Below are 24,334 nucleotides of genomic sequence, written 5' to 3'. Positions count from 1 at the left end.
GAGAGGGGTGTCGTGGATACATGGATGCATGACCCTGCTGCTCCCAGTCCCAGTCGCGCTTGCGCAGCGTTTCTGACTTTCCCACTCTGTCCCCCGTACCATGGCGTCCACGGAAGAGGACGGCTCGGTTGAAGAGAAGGAAAACAACAACAAGAAGAGGACGAAAAGTGCCATCGCTGTCGCATGGCTTACATTTTACAACATCGCCATGACGGCCGGGTATGTCAATTATTCTGCCCTATCGCTGATTATAAAGTAGCCACTCCCTTAAAACTTCGTTATGCACCAGAGCGCTGTGAGCAAGCGCGTGTGGCTGTTTATAGGTCCGCGGTGTCTCTGACAGCGCAAGTGCCCATTCTGTTGCCGAATTTAGTGACAGACAGCGCCCATGAAGTTTGAACAGTGAGCAAAATAAATGTAAAGGACTTGATAGGGAGGGTGTCCAAGTAGACAATTCTCAAATAATCAATATGTGGATATTTTTTATGAAAATAACGGCGGTACAAGTGCGGCCCCCGGCGCGGGTTCAGCCTTTCCAAATACGGTCGATTACACTGTGTCAACGTCATGCCCAGCAGTACCTCGACAGTTGCAGTGATAAGTATAGACAGCGCGCTGACACTGGAGCTTCGGTTTGGGCGAGTGAAATGCCCAATAAGCAGATTTTATTAACTGCAAGTTTATGCGCTACAGAGCGCGCGGGTGCGATGACGCAATTATTTAACTGTTCCTATAGTCCTTGTAATGAACACACAATAACTTAATTTAATAGTTGTCAAGTTTTCGATGATTTATTAAGCTGTTGATAGTGTCTTAAGTTCATTTTCATTGGTCTGGGTCACTTGAACTGAGAATGGCACTTTTTGGAGATATGCGTAAAATGCGCATTTATGGAGCTGTTGGAGCCATGTTTTCCCCACTTACACTTATTGTACTGTAGCTCCCATTCATCCATCCTCTGCTACTCACATAATGGGTATTTTAGTATTACATGAAGGTGTGAAAACTAGGTTCATTTACCTAGTTCAAGAGACATGCGCATTGAGGTAGTTATAAGCCCCTGTATATGATCAGAGTAAACATATACCAATGTTGATTCAAACAGTCAAAGAGCTGTTAAAATAGTGACTATTGGAATCAATGTACATTTGTCCCTTCTCTCCAAATGATTGCACTAACCTACACCTATATTATCCAATCATCTTTATATGATAGTAACTGTTAGTAACAGAACCCTTTTGCAAGTCCTAAACCCTATTAATGTAATTAGCATCAAATAAACCCTCACTAATTATTGTGCTGAGACAGAGATCATATATTTGCAATGCAATAGTAATGTACTCTCAGGTAATAAACTGAAGTGGTTGTGTTCAGTAGGTCCTAAATTATGTTGATTTTTCAAACAGATTGTGTCTTCAAGCAGATAATACACTTGTTGCACAGCTTGAGCACCTGACCCATCGACCTAGCACCTGAGCTCAAACACTGAACAGTAGCCACTAGGCTACAGCAGTAGCTACAAAAGTATCAGATCAATCTGGTTTAACAGACAGCACATCCCTTTTATAACAGGCGGTGGCAGTAGTGTATGTCTCACTAATCCCTGACAAAGTTTGATTTAACTTCAAGGTACACTCTGAAACGTCACATAAACGGCGGAGATTTACTTGTCACCTCGTCGGATTTAGATGACGTCGTGTAATGTCCTAGGACTAAACCTACTATGAGCCCATTTACTCATGAACACTCACTCTCCACCAATTACCAGTCACACACATTTACAGGTTCCTGCAGATGCCCTCCTCACAGCTTGTGTTCTTACACAAGCTGTTTTTCAGTGATCTAAATGAGGGACGTCAAAATGTGACAAAAAAATAGTGATCTCAATTTGAGGCCCTTGCGGACTGCAATTTTAGCCTTTTTATGCCCCAATTTTGCCATCCCAGACGAAATGTCCACGTCATGGGCAAATTCTTATGTCGTAAACGATTGTTGGACATCTTCACTCGTTCATTATGACGGTCTAGGTCTGCCGATTTAAGAACGACTACGTGCTTAGGCTGCGACAAAGTTCAGTCAGTGTCAGAATTTGTTTGTTTTTATCGTGTTACGTTAGTGTGACAAGTGTTACAAGCCGATCTCGGTGACTGACCAATAGGAACACGGCCGGCATTGAGTATGCACACAATACGATTATTGTGAATAGTCAGATTAATATAATTGTTTGATTTAAACATTTAGATGCTGTGAAAGAATAACGATTTCCCAAATAAACTTGTTTAGCCTACATGACACATCTGAAATCAGGCTACTGATAGGATTTTTATAAATGCAAACAAAATAAACGTTCTACCATGTTATTTTGGGGAAGCTTATTTGCTTCCGATTTCGGACATATAAAGTTTGTATGTGAAAGTTTGTAAAGTTTGTATGTGAAAACCATTTCTAAAATGCATATATTTTTCTGAACTCTTCTCGTGCAGAGAGTGAGGCTTGTGGTGCTGGTGCTGGCACATGCGCAAGCCAATTCTTTATTATATATATATATATATATTTGACCTTTTATTTAACTAGGAAAGTCAGTTAAGAACAAATTATTATTTACAATGACGACCTACCCCAGCCAAACCCTAACATGCTGACCAGACCGGACACATCTCGTGCGCGAGTGTCGCAAAATACATTTAGAAATCCATGTTATTCAATTATTGCACCCACACCGCTCGTGCCAACGAGCGTCTGCGTTACCAAGGGATAAAATAGAAGTCATTCCTATTTCTGACGCAGATCGTGCTGCAAGTCCTGCCTCTCCCATCTCCTCATTGGTTTATAGAAGCAGGTACCCATGTGCCATCTCCTCATTGGTTATACCCACGTGGGTGATTGAAAGACGAAATTTGTTGCCAGTTGTCGTGGTAATACAATAAAAGTTTAGATGATACACCATATAAGTTCAAAAATGAAAAAGCCTGGAAGGAGGAGACATGACTAGAAATGATTCGGTTGGCCGTTTTATGTGTGGATTAATTGTCGGAGTAGAGGTCCTTGTGCATTTCAGGTAAAATAACAACTCAATGTTTAAATCCCAGGACAAATTAGCTAGCAACAGCAAGCTAGCTAAATAGGACAAATTAGCTAGCAAGTGCAAGCTAACTAGCTAAATTGCCATACATGTTAAATGCATTTCGACCTGTCCCCAAATTAATGTCATTGGTTCAGAGTTTGTTTTGATATTTTAACCTGTGTGTCGTGATCACGTTTGGTTTAGGGGGACAAAATACATTTTTGCACGATAGCGCACGCGCGCAGCCGGTTTGGATTCCGTGTAACCTGGAATCGTAGAATGTCGCAGAATGTGGACAGAAATTAAGCGAATTGTGCAATCTGGCCTGGTTGATATCAAGATTTTAATTTGGTAACCTCGCACAGTGTGACGGATAATCGTAAAAGACTGGATCCAACGTGCAGTCTGCAAAAACCTTTAGTGGAATAATGGATACGGTTGAAGAAATGATGTAATTTGGCCTCCATCATTGCTAATACTGTGTGTTTGTGATCCTATAACATTTTTGTTGTTGTGAAGTTACCTATTTTAGAGGAAAAGAACAACTGTATGCCGAGACCCTTAGACACTTTCAGAAACATACCTTCACAGAGATCCATCGCACAGCTGACCTAGTAGACTAGTGAATGTAAAGGGAGCACTGTTTCCTCTGTAGAGCACAACAAGGGACTGTATTTATCAAGCGTCTCAGAGTAGGAGTGTTGATTTAGGATTAGTTTTGCCCTTTAGATCCCAATAATAAAGATTACATGGACAGGGAGGACCTGATCCTAGATCAGAACTCCTACTCTGAGACAAATGATACATACAGCCCCTGGTCTTCTGTGTAAGTTCTGTACAAGAACTCTCACACCTCTGTTTACCCTGATCGTTACCCATGACTAAAGCTATGGATAATTAGCTTTAAATGGTCCTCAAAATGGACCCGCAATTACATTGAACAAAAATATGCAACATGCAACAATTTCAAAGATTTTACTGAATTACAGTTCATACTGTATAAGAAAATCAGTCAATTGAAATACATTCATTGGGACCTAATCTATGAATTTCACATGAATGACAATACAGATATGCATCTGTTGGTCACAGATACCTTCAAAAAAAGGTAGGAGTGTGGATCAGAAAACCAGTCAGTATCTAGTGTGACCACCATTTGTCTCATGCAGCGCTTCACATCTCCTTCGCATAGAGTTGATCAGGCTGTTGACTGTGGCCTGTGGAATGTTGTCCCACTCCTCTTCAATGGCTGTGCGAAGAGGCTGGATATTGGGCGGGAACTGGAACACTCTGTCATACATGTCGATCCAAAGCATCCCAAACATGCTCAATGGGTGACATAACTGGCGAGTATGCAGGCCATGGAAGAACTGGGACATTTTCAGTACAGATCCTTACAACATGGGGCTGTGCATTATCATGCTTAAACATTAGGTGATGGCAGCGGATTAATGGCAGTACAATGGGCCTCAGGATCTCGTCGTCACGGTATCTCACAGCACTCAAATTGCCATCGATAAAATGCAATTGTGTTCGTTGTCCGTAGCTTATGCCTGCCCATACCATAACCCCACTGCCACAATTGACCACACAACGCCATACTGCCTAGTACAGTTGACACTGGGACTAATCCGCGAAGAGCACACTTTTCCAGCATGCCAGTGGCTATTTCAAAGGTGAGCATTTGTCCACTCAAGTCAGTTACGACGCCAAACTGCAGACAGGTCAGGACCCTGGTGAGCTTCCCTGAGACAGTTTCTGACAGTTTGTGCAGAAATTAATCGGTTGTGCAAACCCACAGTTTCATCTCAGACGATCCCGCAGGTGAAGAAGCCGGATGTGGAGGTCCTGGGCTGGCCTGGTTACATGTGGTCTGCGGTTGTGAGGCCAGTTGGACGTTCTGCCAAATTCTCTATAACGACATTGCAGGCTGCTTATGGTAGAGAAATTAACATTACATTCTCTGGCAACAGCTCTGGTGGATATTCCTGCAGTCAGCATGCCAATTGCATGCTCCCTCAACTTAAGACATCTGTGGCATTGTGTTGTGTGACAAAAATGCACATTTTAGACAGGCCTTTTATTGTTCGCAGCACAAGGTGTACCTGTGTAGTGATCAGCTAATTTTACATGCCACACCTGTTAGGTGGATGGATTATCTTGGCAAAACAAACAATTTCACAAACAAGAATATAAACATATTTGTGCACGAAATTTGAGAGAAACAAGCTTTTTGTTTGTGTGGAACATTTTTGCAATCTTTCATTTCAGCTGATGAAACATGGGACCAACACTTTACATGTTGCGTTTATATTTTTGCTCAGTATACAGTGGGGCAAAAAAGTATTTAGTCAGCCACCAATTGTGCAAGTTCTCCCACTTAAAAAGATGAAAGAGGCCTGTAATTTTCATCATAAGTACACTTAAACTATGACAGAGAAAACAAGAAAAAAAAATCCAGAAAATCACATTGTAGGATTTTTAATGAATTTATTTGCAAATTATGATGGAAAATAAGTATTTGGTCAATAACAAAAGTTTATCTCAATACTTTGTTATATACCCCTTGTTGGCAATGACAGAGGTCAAACGTTTTCTGTAAGTCTTCACAAGGTTTTCACACACTGTTGCTGGTATTTTGGCCCATTCCTCCATGCAGATCTCCTCTAGAGCAGTGATGTTTTGGGGCTGTTGCTGGGCAACACGGACTTTCAACTTCCTCCAAAGATTTTCTATGGGGTTGAGATCTGGAGACTGGCTAGGCCACTCCAGGACCTTGAAATGCTTCTTACGAAGCCACTCCTTCGTTGCCCGGGCGGTATGTTTGGAATCATTGTCAGGCTGAAAGACCCAGCCAAGTTTCATCTTCAATGCCCTTGCTGATGGAAGGAAGTTTTCACTCAAAATCTCACGATACATAGCCCCATTCATTATTTCCTTTAGACGGATCAGTCGTCCTGGTCCCTTTGCAGAAAAACAGCCCCAAAGCATGATGTTTCCATCCCCATGCTTCACAGTAGGTATGGTGTTGTTTGGATGCAACTCAGCATTCTTTGTTCTCCAAACACGACGAGTTGAGTTTTTACCAAAAAGTTATATTTTGGTTTCATCTGACCATATGACATTCTCCCAAACTTCTTCTGGATCATCCAAATGCTCTCTAGCAAACTTCAGACGGGCCTGGACATGTACTGGCTTAAGCAGGGGGACACGTCTGGCACTGCAGGATTTGAGTCCCTGGCGGCGTAGTGTGTTACTGATGGTCCCAGCTCTCTGCAGGTCATTCACTAGGCCCCCCTGTGTGGTTCTGGGATTTTTGTGATCATTTTGACCCCACGGGGTGAGATCTTGCGTGGAGCCCCAGATTGAGGGAGATTATCAGTGGTCTTGTATGTCTTCCATTTCCTAATAATTGCTCCCACAGTTGATTTCTTCAAACCAATCTGCTTACCTATTGCAGATTCAGTCTTCCCAGCCTCGTGCAGGTCTACAATTTTGTTTCTGGTGTCCTTTGACAGCTCTTTGGTCTTGGCCATAGTGGAGTTTGGAGTGTGACTGTTTGAGGTTGTGGACAGGTGTCTTTTATACTGATAACAAGTTCAAACAGGTGCCATTAATACAGGTAACGAGTGGAGGACAGAGGAGCCTCTTAAAGAAGAAGTTACAGGTCTGTGAGAGCCAGAAATCTTGCTTGTTTGTAGGTGACCAAATACTTATTTTCCACCATAATTTGCAAATAAAGTCATAAAAAATCCTACACTGTGATTTTCTGGATTTTTTTCCCTCATTGTGTCTGTCATAGTTGAAGTGTACCTATGATGAGAATTACAGGCCTCTCTCATCTTTTTAAGTGGGAGCACAATTGGTGGCTGACTAAATACTTTTTTTGCCCCACTGTAAATACTAAAATATGTATTTTGATTCAAATATAATTATACAGAAAGGTCACAAGGTTGGTCTTATTGGTCTTATTACTGTGACAGCAAAAACTTACATATTTGTGTTGTATCCTGATTGTAATAGACCAATAAAGATCGCATTGTATTTAGTATAGTGCTCTACATATTAAACATACTTTATTGTAGATATAAATGGTGTCTGCACCAGATTGTACAGTGATTTCCTTGAAAAATGTTCATTCATTATTCAGATATACAGTACCAGCCAAAAGTTTGGACACACCGTCTCATTCCAGGCTTTTTCTTTATTTGTACTAATTTCTACATTGTAGAATAATAGTGAAGACATCAACACTATGAAATAACACATATGGAATCATGTAGTAACCAAAAAAAGTGTTTTTCCAAGCATTCTGTGTTTACATTCTGTCTGGCTTATAGCTGTGCTGTAATGACTGATGTACAGTATAAATAGATTATTGTGAAGTACCAGGCTAGAGATAAAGTCTTGTTCACATTGGCAATTTGAAGTGACTAAAATAAATATATATATAATATCCAATTAAAATCTGTTATTTTTCCTGCAGTCTGAACATCCAAAAAACACATGCAATCAGATATTTCAAGCCACATTTCAAACCCCCTTCGTGATTCCTGACCATGCGACTCGTCTAAACGGTCAAATCTGATTTATTTGCCCTCAAGTGGTTTGAAATGTTTGACAAGAACATGTGGTAGCTAACTAGCTAAATGTGCTCGAACGCGAAACAGCTACTTAGCTAGCTAAGTGACTGCTGTTGCTAGCCAAAAAGGACTCGTTTTTTAAAGCCTCAAATGATATGATCCAACTTTCAAGTGTTCTTACACTATGATTTTTGAACATTCAAAGCAACTGGGACACGTCCATGGAAGGCATTGTTGTCACCTTAGCTTGCTACATAACTTCTGAGGGATAGAAAGTATGAGCACCACCACCAATCAGCCTACACCACTGCGCACACACCCATTGTTACTATGACAGCTAGCATAGCCAGGATGACTGTTGTCTGAACACACACAAATCTGATTTGAGTGTTAAGGCCTGCAGTGTGTACAAGGCCTTAGATGTCGTGTAGAAGGGAGTTGGCCCTCGCTGTCTCCCCAACTGACGCTGTGTTTGCGTCCCAAATCGCACCTTATTCACTACATAGTGCATTACTTTTGACTACAGCCCTGGTCAGAAGTAGTGGTCTATGTGAGGAATATGGTGCCATTTGGGACGAATCGTTGGTGATGAGGCATACAGGTTTCGCTGGTGTCAATGCTACTTCCTGACAATAGTACTGGAAAACTACATAGCTCAACAATCACACACAAGTAGGTTAGGTCATAAAAGTTGAGACCGAAAAAGCTAAAAACCCTGACCTTAACTATGGAAACAAAGTGATTGAACCAATAACTTTTGAGCTGTAACTATAAAGTGGTACACTACATCAGTGAACATCTCAATCCAAAGTCATGGGCATTAATATGCTGTAACAGCCTCCACTCTTCTGGGAAAGCTTTCCACTAGATGTTGGAACATTGCTGCCGGGACTTGTTTCCATTCTGCCACAAGAGCATTAGTGAGGTCGAGCACGGATGTTGGGCGAGTAGGTCTGGCTCGCAGTCGGCGTTCCAGGTCAGTCAAGTTCTTCCACACCGACCTTGACAAACAATTTCTGTATGGACCTTGCTTTGTGCATGGGGTCATTGTCATACTAATACAGGAAATGGTATTTCCCCAAACTGTTGACGCAAAGTTGGAAACACAGAATTGTCCCTTCACTGGATCTACCATGAAAACAGCCCCAGACCATTATTCCTCCTCCACCAAACTTTACAGTTGGCACTATGCATTAGGACTGCCAGATGGTAAAACGTGATTCATCACTCCAGAGAGTGCATTTCCACAGCTTTAGAATCCACTGGTGGCAAACTTTACACCACTCCAACCGACGCTTGGCATTGCACATGGTGATCTTAGGCTTGTGTGAGGCTGCTCGGCCATAGAAACCCATTTTATGAAGCTCCCGACGAACAGTTCTTGTGTTGACGTTTCTTCCAGAGGCAGTTTGGACCGCGGAAGTGAGTGTTGCAACCGAGGACAGAACATTTTTTAGGCACTTCAGCTCTCACTGGTCCCATTCTGTGAGCTTGTGTGGCCTACTACTTCACGGCTGAGCTGTTGTTTCTCCTAGACGTTTCCACTTCACAATAACAGCACTTACAGTTGACCGGGGCAGCTTTAGCATGGAAGAAATGTGACAAACTGACTTGTTGAAAAGGTAACATCCTATGATGGTACCACATTGAATGTCACTGAGCTCTTTAGTAAGGACATTCTACTACCAATGTTTGTCTATGGAGATTGCATGGCTGTGTGCTCGATTTTATATACATACTTTTGTATATACGTAAAAGTATAACTTTAGTCCGTCCCCTCGCCCATACCCGGGCTCAAACCAGGGACCCTATGCACACAGACAACAGTCACCCACGAAGCATCGTTACCCATCGCTACACAAAAGCCGTGGCCCTTGCAGAGCAAGGGGAACCACTACTTCAAGGTCTCAAAGAGAGTGACGTCACCGATTGAAACGCTATGAGCGTGCACCACCGCTAACTAGCTAGCCATTTCATATCCGTTACATATATAGTGTATCTATTAAGTAATCTTTGTCCTTCTCATGTACACTTACTACTCTAATGCTAAATACAGTTTTTCAGATGTTGTAAATATTGTCTCTTTTCCAGGTGGCTGGTTTTGGCTATGGCAATGATGCGCTTCTACATCCAGAAAGGCACACACAAGGGTCTGTACAAAAGTATAGCAAGGACACTCAAGTTTTTCCAGACCATTGCGCTAGTTGAGGTGAGTTTCTGAAATTTCATCATAGTTCACTAGTAGCCACACTCACACAAACACACACTCGTCTCAAAGTATTCCATGAAAACAGATGATAAAGCAGTTAAACGTTGAAATCATTGGCAAGATCCTTCTAATGTGAGCTTGAAATACTCTGAAGCTGAGCTTTGATACTGAGATCCTTGGTTAATACTAAGAAGTGAGAAGAAAGAATTCACCTGATTCGGTTTTTTAAAGTATTTTGTTTGGTTATGTGATAAAGAGAAATAGAGTTCTAAAAGTGCAGTGGGCCGGATTTGAATCCTTGCTGGCAGTGGTATATCATACATGTACTTCAGAGGCAGCGGCTTAGACCGCTAGACCACCCAAGGCCACGAGTCACTGATTCTTATTTGTTGTCTTTCAGGTGGTGCATTGTGCAATCGGTATGTATGGTCTTGAATAACAACCATACAATGTGAATATAACCGGATCTCCTACTTCTGACGTTAATGTTGATTTCCATGGTTCTCGTCGTATAGGAATCGTGAGGACCTCTGTAATAGTGACTGGGGTTCAAGTATGTTCACGAATCTTCATGGTGTGGTTCATCACCAACAGCATCAAACAGGTGACTATCTCATTTATCACCAAAGAGGTGTCTTACCATCCACAGTAAGGGGCCTTGGAGTTGGGGTGAGGTGAAGTTTCCCAGAGACACTGATCTTGGATCAGTTTAGCATTTTCCCCAATAATGGTTAAGTTTAGGATTGGGGGACGGGAAGCTGATCATAGATCTGCACCTAGGGGACCCCCCCCCCGGCGGTCAACATGGACCCCCTTAAGTGTTAACTATCTTCTCCCTCCTTGTTTTGTCCCATTCTTTGTTGGAAGATCCAGAATGAAGAAAGTGTAATCCTCTTCTTGGCCGTTTGGACGTTTACTGAGATTACCAGATATTCCTTCTATACATTCAATCTGCTCAACCACCTGCCATACTTCATCAAATGGGCCAGGTGGAGATGGGGATGGGAGGGCTGGGTTTTGGGTAGCTCTGGTCCAGGGCGTTTATGTGCACCTTGCTGATGACGAGCGTTCTCAGCGTCAGCAAGTCGCATGCAAACGCCCTGGACCAGCACTAGGGTTTCCGGTGCTGTCGCAGTTCTTGGAATGTTGGTCTGGTTTGATTGGTGTTTGCTGTGGCATGCTTCCCACTACAGACAGACTGGTTTCACATCAGTATTGTGATGTCACAGGGAATACAGTAGTAGCCTGGGGAAGGTATCTCCTGGCTCATAACCATACAGCATGTGATCAGCATGAGTGTGTTGTTTATTGATTAGCACCTTGTTAGCCATTCTCTATGGACGTTGGTTGACGTAATCGCTAACGCTTAGTACTCTGGCATTATCACTTTGATTTATGGGCTATGGGTAATCGATGGATTACATGGGAGGTGATCAGGCATTGATAAGCATACAGATCAGAGATTGGAGAAAAAGTGGTGACACTATCAGTGCAGGGATTCGGATTTATTCCGGGGCCATATGTATCAACTATCAATCTATGCTCATTAAGGATGAGTTTTCACAATGCGTAAGATTTTTTTCTTTAAGCAATGGCTTTTTTTATGGCCACTCTTCCGTAAAGCCCAGCACTGTGGAGCGTATGGCTTAAAGTGGTCCTATGGACAGATACTCCAATCTCCGCTGTGGAGCTTTGCAGCTCCTTCAAGGTTCTTTGGTCTCTTTGTTGCCTCTCTGATTAATGCCCTTCTTGCCTGGTCCATGAGTTTTGGTGGGCGGCCCTCTCTTGGCAGGTTTATTGTGGTGCCATATTCTTTCCATTTTATTATAATGGATTTAATGGTGCTCCGTGGGATGTTCAAAGTTTTGAATATTTTTTTATAACCCAACCCTGATCTGTAATTCTCCATAACTTTGTCCCTGACTTGTTTGGAGAGCTCCTTGGTCTTCATGGTGCCACTTGCTTGGTGGTACCCCTTGCTTAGTGGTGTTGCAGACTATGGGGCCTTTCAGAACAGGTGTATAAATACTGAGATCATGTGACAGATCATCTGACACTTAGATTGCACACAGGTGGACTTTATTTATTTATTTAATTTTTTAGATTTTTTTTTTAACAAGGTATTCTTTTCATTTCACTTCACCAATTTGCACAATTGTATGTCCATTACATGAAATCCACATAAAAATCCATTTAAATTACAGGTTGTAATGCAACAAAATAGCAAAAACGCCAAGGGGGATAAATACTTTTGCAGGGCACATGGACAGAGGGGAGCTGATCCTATATCAGCACTCCTACTCTGAGACGCTTGGTACTTTGGGGTCCTGGTCAAGAGAAGAGTGACCTTATCCTCAATATCATGAAGGGGCAGGGTGTAATGTATTTAAGTGATAATGCCCAAGAAGCTGGTGTTTGGAGGATATATTGGCACGGGTGTTGTTAGGCCCAAGATGAAGTCGAGTGCCGGCAAACTGTGCCAATATATCCTCCAAACACCGGCTTTGTGGGCATGATCACTTTTATACAACGGGTTATCAACATATTCTAATAATGACTGCCATATTTTCATTCAACTTTATTCTGATTAATTAATTTATACTATTTAATCCTTCCACGAGATAAAGTCCCAACTCAAATCTAGAGTTGCTACCCAAGCTGGCCGGCGGCTAGGTTGCCAGACATGCGATCCAGAAGTGCAGTCTTTTATTTCTATTTCTATGGATGCAACCCAGTCGTTCTTTTTAAATGTGCCATTGCCATGTTGGCTGACATCATGTTTATATCCCTTGCTTGTTAGCGAGCCAACTACGGCTAACAAAGTCGCATCAACAGTGCAGCCAGAATAACAGCAAAGGAGCTGCATTTGTTTGTTTAAGCTGTTTTCTCTTGACATTTTATTTGGTTACATCCATGACAAAGGGCAATGATGTGCGATTTTGAATGGCATAGAATACTTGCTCTCGTCACTGTTCAGAGGAGTTAGGCAACTACACCGCTAACACAATCACTTCAAACTGAAGCTAGAACGATGGCAAACCAGCTGCGTTTCGTTTCATGTGACCTGTTTGTCTATTGACATTTCTTTATATATATCCATAAAAATTATGATTCATGATTTCGACGGGCTGAGAAAATATATCTCGTCCTGACCTGTTAATCCTCAATAGGACAGTGGAGATCGAATTTCAATATTGAAATGATGTTGCAAATGTCAGAGAGACAGACAGCCAGTGTTGCCAACTCCTCAGTAAGGAAAGTAGCTATTGGTTGTCCTAAAAGTTGATAAATTACGTCATTACCTAATTTGCATAATTGGGCATGTGCATGTAATTATGATGGACGCTGTAGGAGAGAGGAATAATGTCGTGGGAGAGACAAAAAGTGAGTAAAAAACACCCTAAATATGTTAAGAACTACAAAGGAACTTTCTTCTGTTGATTCTTGTTTTTTTAATGTCACAATTCCAACTCTCCTCCTTTATCCGGGCTTGGGACTGGCAAAAGTGACCCAAAAGAGACACTCTGGCAGAGTTACTTCATTTTTAATTTTTTATATATTTTATTTTAGTTCTTAATTTGGTTTGGTTTTTAACCTTATGGTCCACTTAGGAGCCTACAACGAGTCACAGTAAAACATGAACATTTTTAACCATAACATTTTTTACATTTTTTGGTATACAATCTTAATGGACCAAAAAGAGACCATAGAAAAGCTATCAATGGATGTGAGAAAATTATGGTAACTAGTCTGGCCCTAATTCAGGTTAAAAAAATTTTTTGAATGTAAGCCAGGGCGTTAACAGCCAGCGGCGGCATCCCGCGATTCATTTGCAGTCTGGACACGGAGAGGAGAACATCTCCTGCTCTGACTGCAGCTGGGAGGGACTGCTGCGCGAGGACTGGACCGCCTGTGAGTGCTTTGGGACGGGGGTGGGGCCCACGGCAGCACCCACTGCTCTTTGAGAAGAGTAAGAACGATATGAGCTTTCACGCCAGAGTCTACAAAAGTCTCCAATAACACCAGAAAAAGTCGCTAGATTTGTCGCTAGTCGCTGAATTCTCGCTAAATATAGTGGCAAAGTCGCTAAGTTGGCAACACTGCAGACAGCAAGGTTTATTCAAATCTCTGTTGTGGAAAACCAAATGTGAGCCGAAAGCAAGGGGAGATAATGTCTAGATGTTTTTTTACAGTGGGAGATCAAGTTTCTAAATTGCCTTTCTGGGCTGATGAGACAGTGGATTGCTCACTGAGATGGAACAGTAAATACACATTTCAACGTCATAGCTTTAGCCGGTGGTAATTTGTGGAATAGACACCGGCTGGAATACGGTTTTAACCAATCAGCATCAAGGATTAGGCCCAACCAATGTATAACTCCTCATATTCAACTCCTCCAATTGTAAGTCAAAGTGTTATTGTCTTTCCAGGTGTGAATGACATAAGGATGTTGTAATCTTTTGTCTCATACTTTCAACATTAATTCACGCCTCTTTGATGTCGGCTCACAGCTTATGTGGCCAGTAGCACCACTAGTTTTGAGTCTCACATACACTTCACCAAACCTGGGTTCAAATGCTATTTCAAATCAATTAAAATACTTTATCTGTGATTTCGCTTGAGGTTTAAAAGCTTCATGTAAGCTTCATCAACTTGTGTAAAAACCCTGAAGATGGCCAAAAGCCGAAACGCTTTGGTTCTACTTTTAACACTAAAAAAGCTTTTTTATTTAATTCCATTGTCATTCGAGAGTTGCTGAATCTTCTCTATACTTCAGTTTGCTCCTCAATTCATTCACCTTGGTTGGAAAGCGACAGTGATCCCTTACCACTTGATTAAGCTTGCTTGACTATAATGGACCAATGGAATTGTCCCAAAACTGAAAAGCCCGCACATCTGACTCTTGAAGCAGTCTAGCGAAAATGCTCCCATAATTTGAATGATTTCAAATATACTGAACAAAAACCGCTCGCCCACACGACGCCATACACATGGTCTGCGGTTGTGAAGCTGGTTAGACGTACTGCCAAATTCTCTAAAACAATGTTTTATAGCAACCGCTCTGGTGGACATTCCTGGAGTCAGCATGACAATTGCTCCCTCAAAACATGAGACATCTGTGGCATTGTGTTATGTGTCAAAACTGCACATTTTAGAGTAGCCTTTTATTGTCCCCAGCACAAGGTGCACCTGTGTAATGACCATGCTGTTTATTCGGCTTTTTGATATGCCACACCTGTCAGGTGGATGGATTATCTTGGCAAAGGAGAAATGCTCACTTACAGGGATGTAAATGAATTTCTGCACAGGAGTTGAGAGAAATAATATTTTTGTGCGGTTGGAAAATTTCTGAGATCTTTTATTTCAGCTCATGAAACATGGGACCAACACTTTACATGTTGCGTTTATATTTTTGTTACGTGTAGTATTTGAACCCGGATCTGCACTTCACAGTCTGACATACAGAAACAACTTCACACAAAAAATGTTGGGTTATTTGGTAAGGGTGATGGTTCTATGTGGAACATAATGACATAACGTAACCCTTTTAAGCCTTTCAATGGTTCTTTACAGTGCACAAAATGATTCTTTGCTCTTTTAGTGATAATTCAAATGTAGCGGAGGCAGCTCACAGCTCTTTTTGTGCTACCGTGAGTGAGAGTTTCATACCAGTTGATCTAATGTAATGTGTTGTGTTATGTAATTAAACATTATATATCACTATGGCTAGTGTATATCACTATGGCTAGAGTTTTGTGAACGACTCATGTATGGCCTTGTGTCAATTAAGAATGGTTGACTAAATCAGTCAGAGGTTGTCAATTCTTTTCTCATGGACCCCCCCCCCACCGGCTGTTCCAAAGGTAGCTTCTTGATTCAACTTGTCAGTTAACAAAATAACAACACATGGAATTTTACGATTGAAAGGTTATTTAGTATGAACATTCTCCTATAAAGAGCCATTAAAAAAAGGATTCTACTGTATATAGCCCCAAAAAGGGTTGTTACCATAGTGGAACCCTTTTTTTTTAGTTGCTATATAGAAGCTTTTTTCATGTTTCTTTATAGAACCTTAGGGTTATTTATAGCACCTTACAGGTTCCATTTAAAACATTATGAGTTTTTATTGAATCTCCCCCCCCCCAATTTTTTAAAATGTATTTTTATATATATAGTACTAAAGACGATTCCGCAATGGAAGCCAAAAAAACCCAATCTGGTACTATTTTAATGTGTGTACTTTAACACATGGTACCAGCTGATGGTGACGGGGTCAGGTGTCTGTGTTAGACCCCAGTCCAACAGCTAAGCAGTGCTGTAGTAAAAATGCCAATTTCTCATGTCTGTCATTATACACGACACTCATAAAAAACCTCTATTTACTGCCGCTGTCAGCAGACTGGTGACATAACGTGGGCCTATCAGGAGCAGTAGTGATGTGTAACTGTCAGCCTCGCATATCTGAGGGCCCTCATATGAAATGTGAGCACTGGTGAAGAATGCCGACTACACAAGTGGGGAGCAATCCGACCGACCCATAGTTCTGGGATCCTATTGCTAAGAGCGCGCTTCTTTCCGTTCAAAATATCAATGTCTAAAAATCCGATTCGAGACAGACACCGTTTATTGGCTGTGTAGTGGCTATGAATTGGGGTGACAATGAGACTCCTACTTTTTGAGCGACTTCAGCAAGTCAGGTCTTGTTCCTGTGACCGCAGTATGGTTCATTCAATATTTTTCTTTTACATGTGCGACAGGTCTCTTGGGTTTGCAGGTTTGCTTCCCTTGTCTTGATCAGTTAGTATAGCCCCCGTTCTCCCCCTCTCTTGTCCTCCTCCCTTTCCCCATTCCCCTCCGAGTGTTCTAAGGGGTTCATTTACACAGGGAGAGAAGCAGCCAGGCCCACACAGGGAGGGGGGGGGGGGGGGCTCATATTCAGCTGCTCCTGTTTTTAAGACCATCTGTTTTGGGCATGGAATGCTCGCCCAACATTTCTCTCACATCCTCCGAAGACACTCCCCAGTGCCGCCGCCACGATCTTGAGTAAATTCAGAGTTCTTACGCACCGCCGTCTCCACATATATAGATCCCTCTCCATTGATAACCGACTGGTTTGTTTGTCTCTACATTTTTGTACCCTTTTGGAATTGAATAGAGTGGTGTTATAAAAATAAATATTTCTGGGTTGATTATTATTAACCAATGCAGCCGTTTTTATCTCAATATCCAATCATTTCTGGGTAACAATTAAGTACCTTACTGTGATTTGTTTTCAATTAAAATGGTCAAGAATAGCTTCTTGGCGAAGAGTAATTTCACAAGCAACAATTTTGTTAGGACTGTCTGGGAGTGGCCTGGTGAGGAGGGGAAAACAGAACACTAGCTGTTATTGGCAGAGAGGGTTGGAACTCTCTTTCTTATTGGCCTAACTAATTTGCCGCTTGGTGACAATTCCATCCCTCCAAAACAAACAGAAATGTCAGGCAGTCTTTTCAAACAGCTCTTAGACCAAAATGTATTCACAATTTCACAGTATTATTCCAACCTCATGGTGTGGAAATAACTTTTCCAACTGCACTGGGACTTTAAACATCTCCATTGAAAGTGCTTTTAAATCCGGGACTAGGCTTAATCTGTGTCCGGGAAACAGCGCCACAGTGTTTTAATACCGGTATTTTCTCATGATGTGCAGAATTTTTAAATAAGTGTTCATGATGTGCAGAAATACAATAATGTTAAAACACTTTGAAAATCATTAATGGAGCTGATCCTTTGGGGACATTCCAAATTACACACTATTCCTAGAGCCGTATATGGGCCCTGAGTAATGCACTATATAGGGAATAGGGAGCCATTTGGGACACCTCCATAGTTGACATTGCATAAAGATACACTGTAACAAATTGCTGAAAATTTTAAGAAAAACTTTAACAATTAGCTACTATAATTCTATAGTACAGTACTGTAATGAGCAATACATTATGGGGGCTAAATAGCATTATGCTACACGATTGTCAAATTACAACACCATTTTACAGTAAAGTACTGTATTACATGCTTTTCTGTATATATACAGCAGCAAACTGTGAATTGTGGAAAAATGTTGTGGGTGGTGAAAATAATCTCCGGCTCATTAACATATTAAACAAGAATATACCACAGTCATAGTAAGTAAAACATGTATGTTACCATTACTGACAATTTTGTAGTTAAACGGGCTACTTGCAAGTATATATATTTGTATTAGAAAATACAAAATCCATGTATTCTAATGAAACTTTAACAAAAATAGGCTGCATGAATTATAGTTCAGGCCAGTGAAATACAAATTACAAAATGGGTAATGAGAGTATTGAAATACCTATATAAAATACATGTAACAGGAATACTGCCCGTCATTGGCACAAGATACCTGCACTGTAAATTTGCAACAGTTGACTAACCACTGTGCTTCCATTAATGCACTTTAAATTCTAGAAATACAGCATGTTGCTGTAGTCAGGTAATATGCTTTAAATGTGGTTACAGTAAATGTCAGGTAAGTCTATAGTAATTTACTGGCTTCTGTGCTACCAGTAATTTACTGTACATTTACAGTAACCTACTGGCTACTTTGCTGCCAGTCATTTATTGTAAAAATTACAATAAATGTTTTATAGTGTAAGGTGACGAATAGCCTATAGCGAGTGAGACAGCACCATGTCTAATGTTGTTCTGGTGTCGGTGTGTTAAGACAAGTGGTTCCCAACCAGGGATACTAGAACCCCTGGGGAGAAGACTTATGAAACTCATGAGAGCATAGGCTTACTGGTCAAATGTACACGAGAGTGTACTTCAGGGGTAAAACGAGCAGAGCAAAATTCAATTGGTGGTACAGGGACCCGAAAAAGGTTGGGAACCACTGTGTTTAGATAATAAAAACATGTCAGCTGTCACTTTGGTAATCAGCCAATTAGTGGCCTAATTCTTCATTTTGCAGTGCAGTAATCCAACAGTGTGTATTTGTGTTTTTTAGTTGTTCTTTGCTGCACGGCCCCTGAGCTAAATAGTGTTTTATGTGTGTACATACCTGTGTGTGCATGCCTCTATGTGCGTTAATAATGACTCTCCTCTCCCTGTCAGATACAACATGTTTATCATCATGTACCCTCTCGGAGTGGCCGGAGAACTCCTGACCATTTACACTGCTCTGCCATATGTTCGCAAAACCGGGATGTTGTCCATGAGGCTCCCCAACAAGTATAACGTCTCCTTTGACTACTACTACTTCCTCGTTATCGTCATGCTCTCCTATATCCCATGTAAGCAGCCTACGTACAACGTGTTTGTGTGTTCAGCCGACAGGCGGACGTCAGTTACTCATGGGTCTTCGCTGTCTCTTGTTTTGACCAGCAGAATTGTTCAGTAGGTTGTGACCGCTGTTGTTCATTTGGAATTGTTTCGGGATGTTTTGAATAATTAGTTGGGCCTAGTGTTTGATCTAACAAAAATGAGGTTCAAGTGCATTTCTGTCTTTTATGGCTAGTTGGATACTAGATCTAGACCCAATACTCACCTCTATCCCAGCCCTGAGAACTTCCCTGAAGGCTCTTTGTTCAAATATTGATCTGGACTGCATAAGTGTTTAGATTGGTGGGTAAATAGCTCTCGCTCTCTTCTCTCCTCTCCCCTCGTCTCTCTCTCTCTCTCTCTCTCTCCTAGTGTTCCCACAGCTCTACTTCCACATGCTCCGTCAGAGGAGAAAGGTGCTTCTTGGGGAGATCATAGTAGAGAAGGATGAGTAGAACCGCCTCACAGTCCAGCAGCTGGCGTTCGTTTTGGGACAGCGAGTCAGCACAGCTCCCCTGCCGCCACATCCATTCACCTTTGGTACCGCGCTCCACCGCACTCCACATGCAACAAAATGGACCGGGAGAGTCGGACGAATACTAACATCGCCGGAATAGCCACGTTATAATATAATCACGGAAAAAGAATGAAACATCACAGTCACCACAATAACCCAACTGGACTAAATACAGTGCTGCAAGAGAAATCATAACCCAACAGGAATAACAGTCATCAGAATCGTCACTGAATCAGTCATCACCAAACTCATCAATCAACGAGAGGAATCATTACAGAACTGGAATAGTCATCATTGTGGAACGAATGAATAAATATAATCTCTAGCCCGGAATCATTATCATCGCAAAACTGGAATGTACTGCTGCCACTGTCTTCACTGTCCAGGTTTAGATATCTAGATCCCCAGAAAGAGAACGCATTGAATCCATCAGCCAGTGTGGCCACAGCATACTGCACTGAAACCCTGCAACCTGATAGCATAATACTGCACTGATTACCTTCTACACCTGCTAAAAAAACAAAATACTGGAAGGCGCCTGCTGTGCATTGAGTCAACCACACAGCAGACACATACTGCACCCATCTTCAGTGCAAGATAGTAGAAGTTCAAGGGAACCTGGAAATGGTGATATGGAAGGATGGAGGAGGAGAGATGATAGTTGAGTCCCCTGAGCAGTTTTTTTTTTTTTTCAATCGGCTATTTATTTTTGTAGAAATTTATAAGCGTTTTCCACCACAGTGATTTTATACGTAAATAGCGTGTGGCAACAATGACTAGACAGAAGCTTAAAAAAAATGAGAAACAATTATGCATAGACGTATTATACCTCGACAATAAACAGACATTTGCGCAATATGCTGCTTCCTTGGTTTATGTGTGTTGTACTTTATTTGTAAACAATGTGAAACAGCAACATTAGTAGGCTATTTTATGCACAGATCGGATCATTTGAAGAATGACTTAATTTATTCACATATCACCTGGTTGGCAATATTATATGGTTTGTAAGGCAGTAATACACTTGTACTGAATGTTATTGGTACGTTCGGTGTAGCTGAGACTGCTCAAACTTGTTAACTTGTTGTTCTCTCCATGTTGCTTTAATGTTTACCAAGAGCTCAGTCAAATGTATTTACAAGTGTGCATCTTAAACAAAGGTTACAACTTTACAGAAAAGCTCTTTGTTTTTTTTAAAAGTTCAAGCCAACTTAGAAGACAGAAGATAAGAGAGGAATGATTTCTGAGCTCTCACAGTCTTCAGTTAGTCACTGTTTTGTTCTTTATGCTTAAAAATCTATGTTCGGGATCCCATTGTCCTGGTTGGTATTGTACTGGTAGTTAGTGTTAGATTCCCTCTACTAAAAAGGTGCTACTGTGTCAGATCGTTTCAAACTTCTGTGCAGCTGAAGGAGAAACTGGAATAGGGATGGAGATAGGAACGGAAAAACAGAATGTGAAATGTTTTGGGGAGAAGATGTACGACTTGGAAGTGTTTCTCTAATTATATGCACTGTGATATCGAGCCCCGTGCTACAGTGTACTGAATGAATTGACATAATGCTATGAATCAGGGTTAGACAAGAAAGAAAAAAACAATAAAACTCAATGTCAAAAATCACTGGACAATTATTATTTTTTCCAGCCACAAATGTACAGTACATGTGAAGATATGCAGTACAGTATCTTATAAGTACTGTAAGTACAAAAACGTGGATCCAAGGATGGAATCAACTTCCTAGCACCATAAAGGCAAATGAGACCTCTGGCAAGATCTCCAGCAGGGGAGAGACGTGCTGTGTTCTTGCCTGACTATATTACACTGCCAGAAATCGCAGCATCTGGATAGGTGTTCAACCGCCACATCATATGATATAGCTTTACAGATTCCGCGACATGTAGAAATTTAAAGGTAATGTCCAATTGAGCCGACATATGCAGTGTTTACCGTGAATGCGGTCTCCGCTAATGCAGTTGCCTTTAAATTTCAATCATGCTGAAAAGCTGAACATCCGCGATGCGGTTTGAATAGAGCCCTAAGTATACTTAACAAAAATATAAACGCAACAGGTAAAGTGTTGGTCCCATGTTTCATGAGCTGAAATAAAAGATCCCAGACATTTTTCATACACACAAAAAGCTTATTTCTCTCAAATTGTGTACACAAATATGTTTACATCCCTGTTAGTGAGCATTTCTCCAAGATAATCCATCCACCTGGCAGGTGTGGCATATCAAAAAGCTGATTGAACAGCATGATCATTACACAGGTGCACCTTGTGCTGGGAACAATAAAAGACCCCTCTAAAATGTGCAGTTTAGTCACACAAGACAATGTCACAGATGTCTCAAGTTTTGAGAGAGCGTGTAATTGGCATGCTGACTACAGGAATGTCCACCAGAGCTGCTGCCAGATAATATAATGTTAATTTCTCCACTACAAACTGCCTCCAATGTTGTTTTAGAGAATTTGGCAGTACGTCCAATCGGCCTCACAACCACAGACCATCCCAGGACCTCCACGTGTGGCTTCTTCACCTGCGGGAACGTCGGGGACGGGACGACGGGAGGGGTTGCAGAGGCATATTTCTGTCTGTAACAAAGGCCTTTTGTGGGGAAAAACTCATTCTGATTGGCTGAGCCTGGCTCCCCAGTGGTTGGGCCTTGCTCCCCAGTGGCTGGGCCTATGCCCTCCCAGGCCCACCCACCTCCCGCTTTGGGCTGGATGAGTCAATGTGTAGTTCCTACATGTATAATCTATGATAAGAATTACTGTCTTGCCTCAATTAGCCACAAAATATCTAGTTTGAATGCAACTGTTTTTCTAGAAGCCGTTCTCCCTACATTTTCTAGGGCCAGCCCCCTAGCAATTCGAGTTCTATGAGCCAATGAGCTTCAGTCCCTCGCCATTTGAGTGACAGCTAGCAAGATGCACACATAGTACAGCGAGTGAGAGCAATGATGTGGCGTTAATATCTGCACGTGTGACATGGTACGCAATATTTTTTGGCTCGCAATTTTTTTGGCTCGTGAGCATTACTTTCAGAATTACTGGCTAAAAAGTGACTATCAAAACCAGGGAACATGAATTCCATTTGTGCAGAAAAATTTACTTTAAATTAGATATTGTTAGGTATGAGCCAGAGGCAGCGTTCCAGGCTGACTACATTTCCGATGCCACACAACGCCTGGAAAGTTGTTTATCAAAACAGCTGCACACATCAAATGGTATAGTAATCTGATGCCCGGCTGCACTGTCGATTATTAGTCCCTCGCTCCCTCCAGGATTCTGCTCATTGCACATCTTTTTGAAACGTCAACAATTCCCCGCATACTTGCAAATTTGACAAGTCACTGCACTATTTCCGCATAAAACAGTAAAATCATTGCAATATTATCACATAAAACTAAAACCGACCCATCATCGCAGCACATAAATTGGATTCAATTTCAACCAATCACCGTACATTTACCGCACAATATGGTCCAATCAAGCCACATCTCAACAACCTTTTTCCCTCGTCCCCGCATTTTAGTGACACATTAGCGGACAAACTCATTTCATATTGGCATGCAAAATGTCAGAATTGCCGCAGCAAAATCAAGCATTTTTGCCCGCAGATATCCCTGCGATATCCCAGAGGGACAGGATGATGTGGCGTGCAACCATTGCAACCACTGCATTGAAACCAGCCTGGAACATGACCATAGTCACTTGTTATATTGTGGAAAGTACAAACTCATACACCATACAGGCCCCATACGCAAATATACAGTACCATACATATAGAAATACTAACATGTAAACTTGTGCAGTCTTGACTTCATAACCAAGCAGACTTTCCGACTGTTATTATGTGTAAATACTTCATTTATTTCGATGAATGTGTATAATAACATACTTATATATAGCTAGACAGTTCTTGATGTTTGAGAAAGGACATATCGGCGACATTTCTTTGGTTTATTTTGCGCATCATTTCGCACCTCACATAATTATGAAGGAACTAGACGATCAACTGTGAAAGACACTGTGGTGAGTCCCATTGGCGCCGTAAAATAATGGTCTACATTGAAAAACCGCAATATGAAAATATACATTCAGATAATCAGTTATAAATGGACTTAACGTCACACAAAAAAAACAGCATTTAAAAACAATTAAATGAGACAAATCTATATGAGTCAATTACTTTGGTGATTATTAAAAAAAAAAAAAAAAACTATTGATCTTCCCCTCAACACTTGATTGTCATGTTGCTGGAATGCAAATTCTGGAAGTAGTGGTTTGGATTCACTTTGGAGGAGAGCTGAATCTGGCTACCAGTGGGGGAAATCTCAGTGAATGCAGCCACAGTCTCGATTCAGGCTTGTGAAGCTTGTCCCTCGTATCTCTCCACATAGCATGTCCATGCATAGGGTGTCAGATGGCTAGTGTCACTTGTGGGCGGGGCCTAATGATGCTCATCATACCGCCTCTGACTCAACCATGCCTCCTCTGTTTCTTCTTCTTCCACAGAGGGTGCTATAATCCTGGAGTTTTTGCTGCAGAAAACGACATTGCTTGTAGATTACCAAATGCATTTTTGCAAACAAAACAACTATGACTAGAAAAAGAACAAAAAATATAC

At 41.5% G+C, this 24,334-nt stretch overlaps 2 protein-coding genes across 3 annotated transcripts in view; one reads left to right on the top strand and one right to left on the bottom strand.

Annotated features, from left to right (window-relative positions):
* Positions 1 to 21,324, top strand: LOC115130382 (very-long-chain (3R)-3-hydroxyacyl-CoA dehydratase 1). Its single transcript, XM_029661472.2, has 7 exons — positions 1 to 219; positions 9,739 to 9,856; positions 10,257 to 10,275; positions 10,372 to 10,460; positions 10,724 to 10,845; positions 18,980 to 19,158; positions 19,559 to 21,324. Exons 1-7 carry the CDS (start codon positions 101 to 103, stop codon positions 19,639 to 19,641), a joined length of 729 nt encoding a protein of 242 aa, XP_029517332.1. The 5' UTR covers positions 1 to 100; the 3' UTR covers positions 19,642 to 21,324.
* LOC115130381 (collectin-12-like) overlaps positions 21,315 to 24,334 on the bottom strand; it is a 68,789-nt gene continuing 65,769 nt past the window's right edge. For both annotated transcript variants that reach the window (XM_029661471.2, XM_065019529.1), the window contains one exon: positions 21,315 to 24,248. In XM_029661471.2, the coding sequence (XP_029517331.2) occupies positions 24,158 to 24,248 (91 nt within the window). In that variant the 3' untranslated portion in view covers positions 21,315 to 24,157. The remainder of the gene's footprint in view (positions 24,249 to 24,334) is intronic.

Source organism: Oncorhynchus nerka, linkage group LG6 (assembly GCF_034236695.1).
Source record: "Oncorhynchus nerka isolate Pitt River linkage group LG6, Oner_Uvic_2.0, whole genome shotgun sequence".
In the NCBI taxonomy this organism is placed as follows: Eukaryota; Metazoa; Chordata; class Actinopteri; order Salmoniformes; family Salmonidae; genus Oncorhynchus; species Oncorhynchus nerka.
Note: the sequence above shows the minus strand (reverse complement) of the source record. Positions and strands in the feature narration are given on the sequence as shown.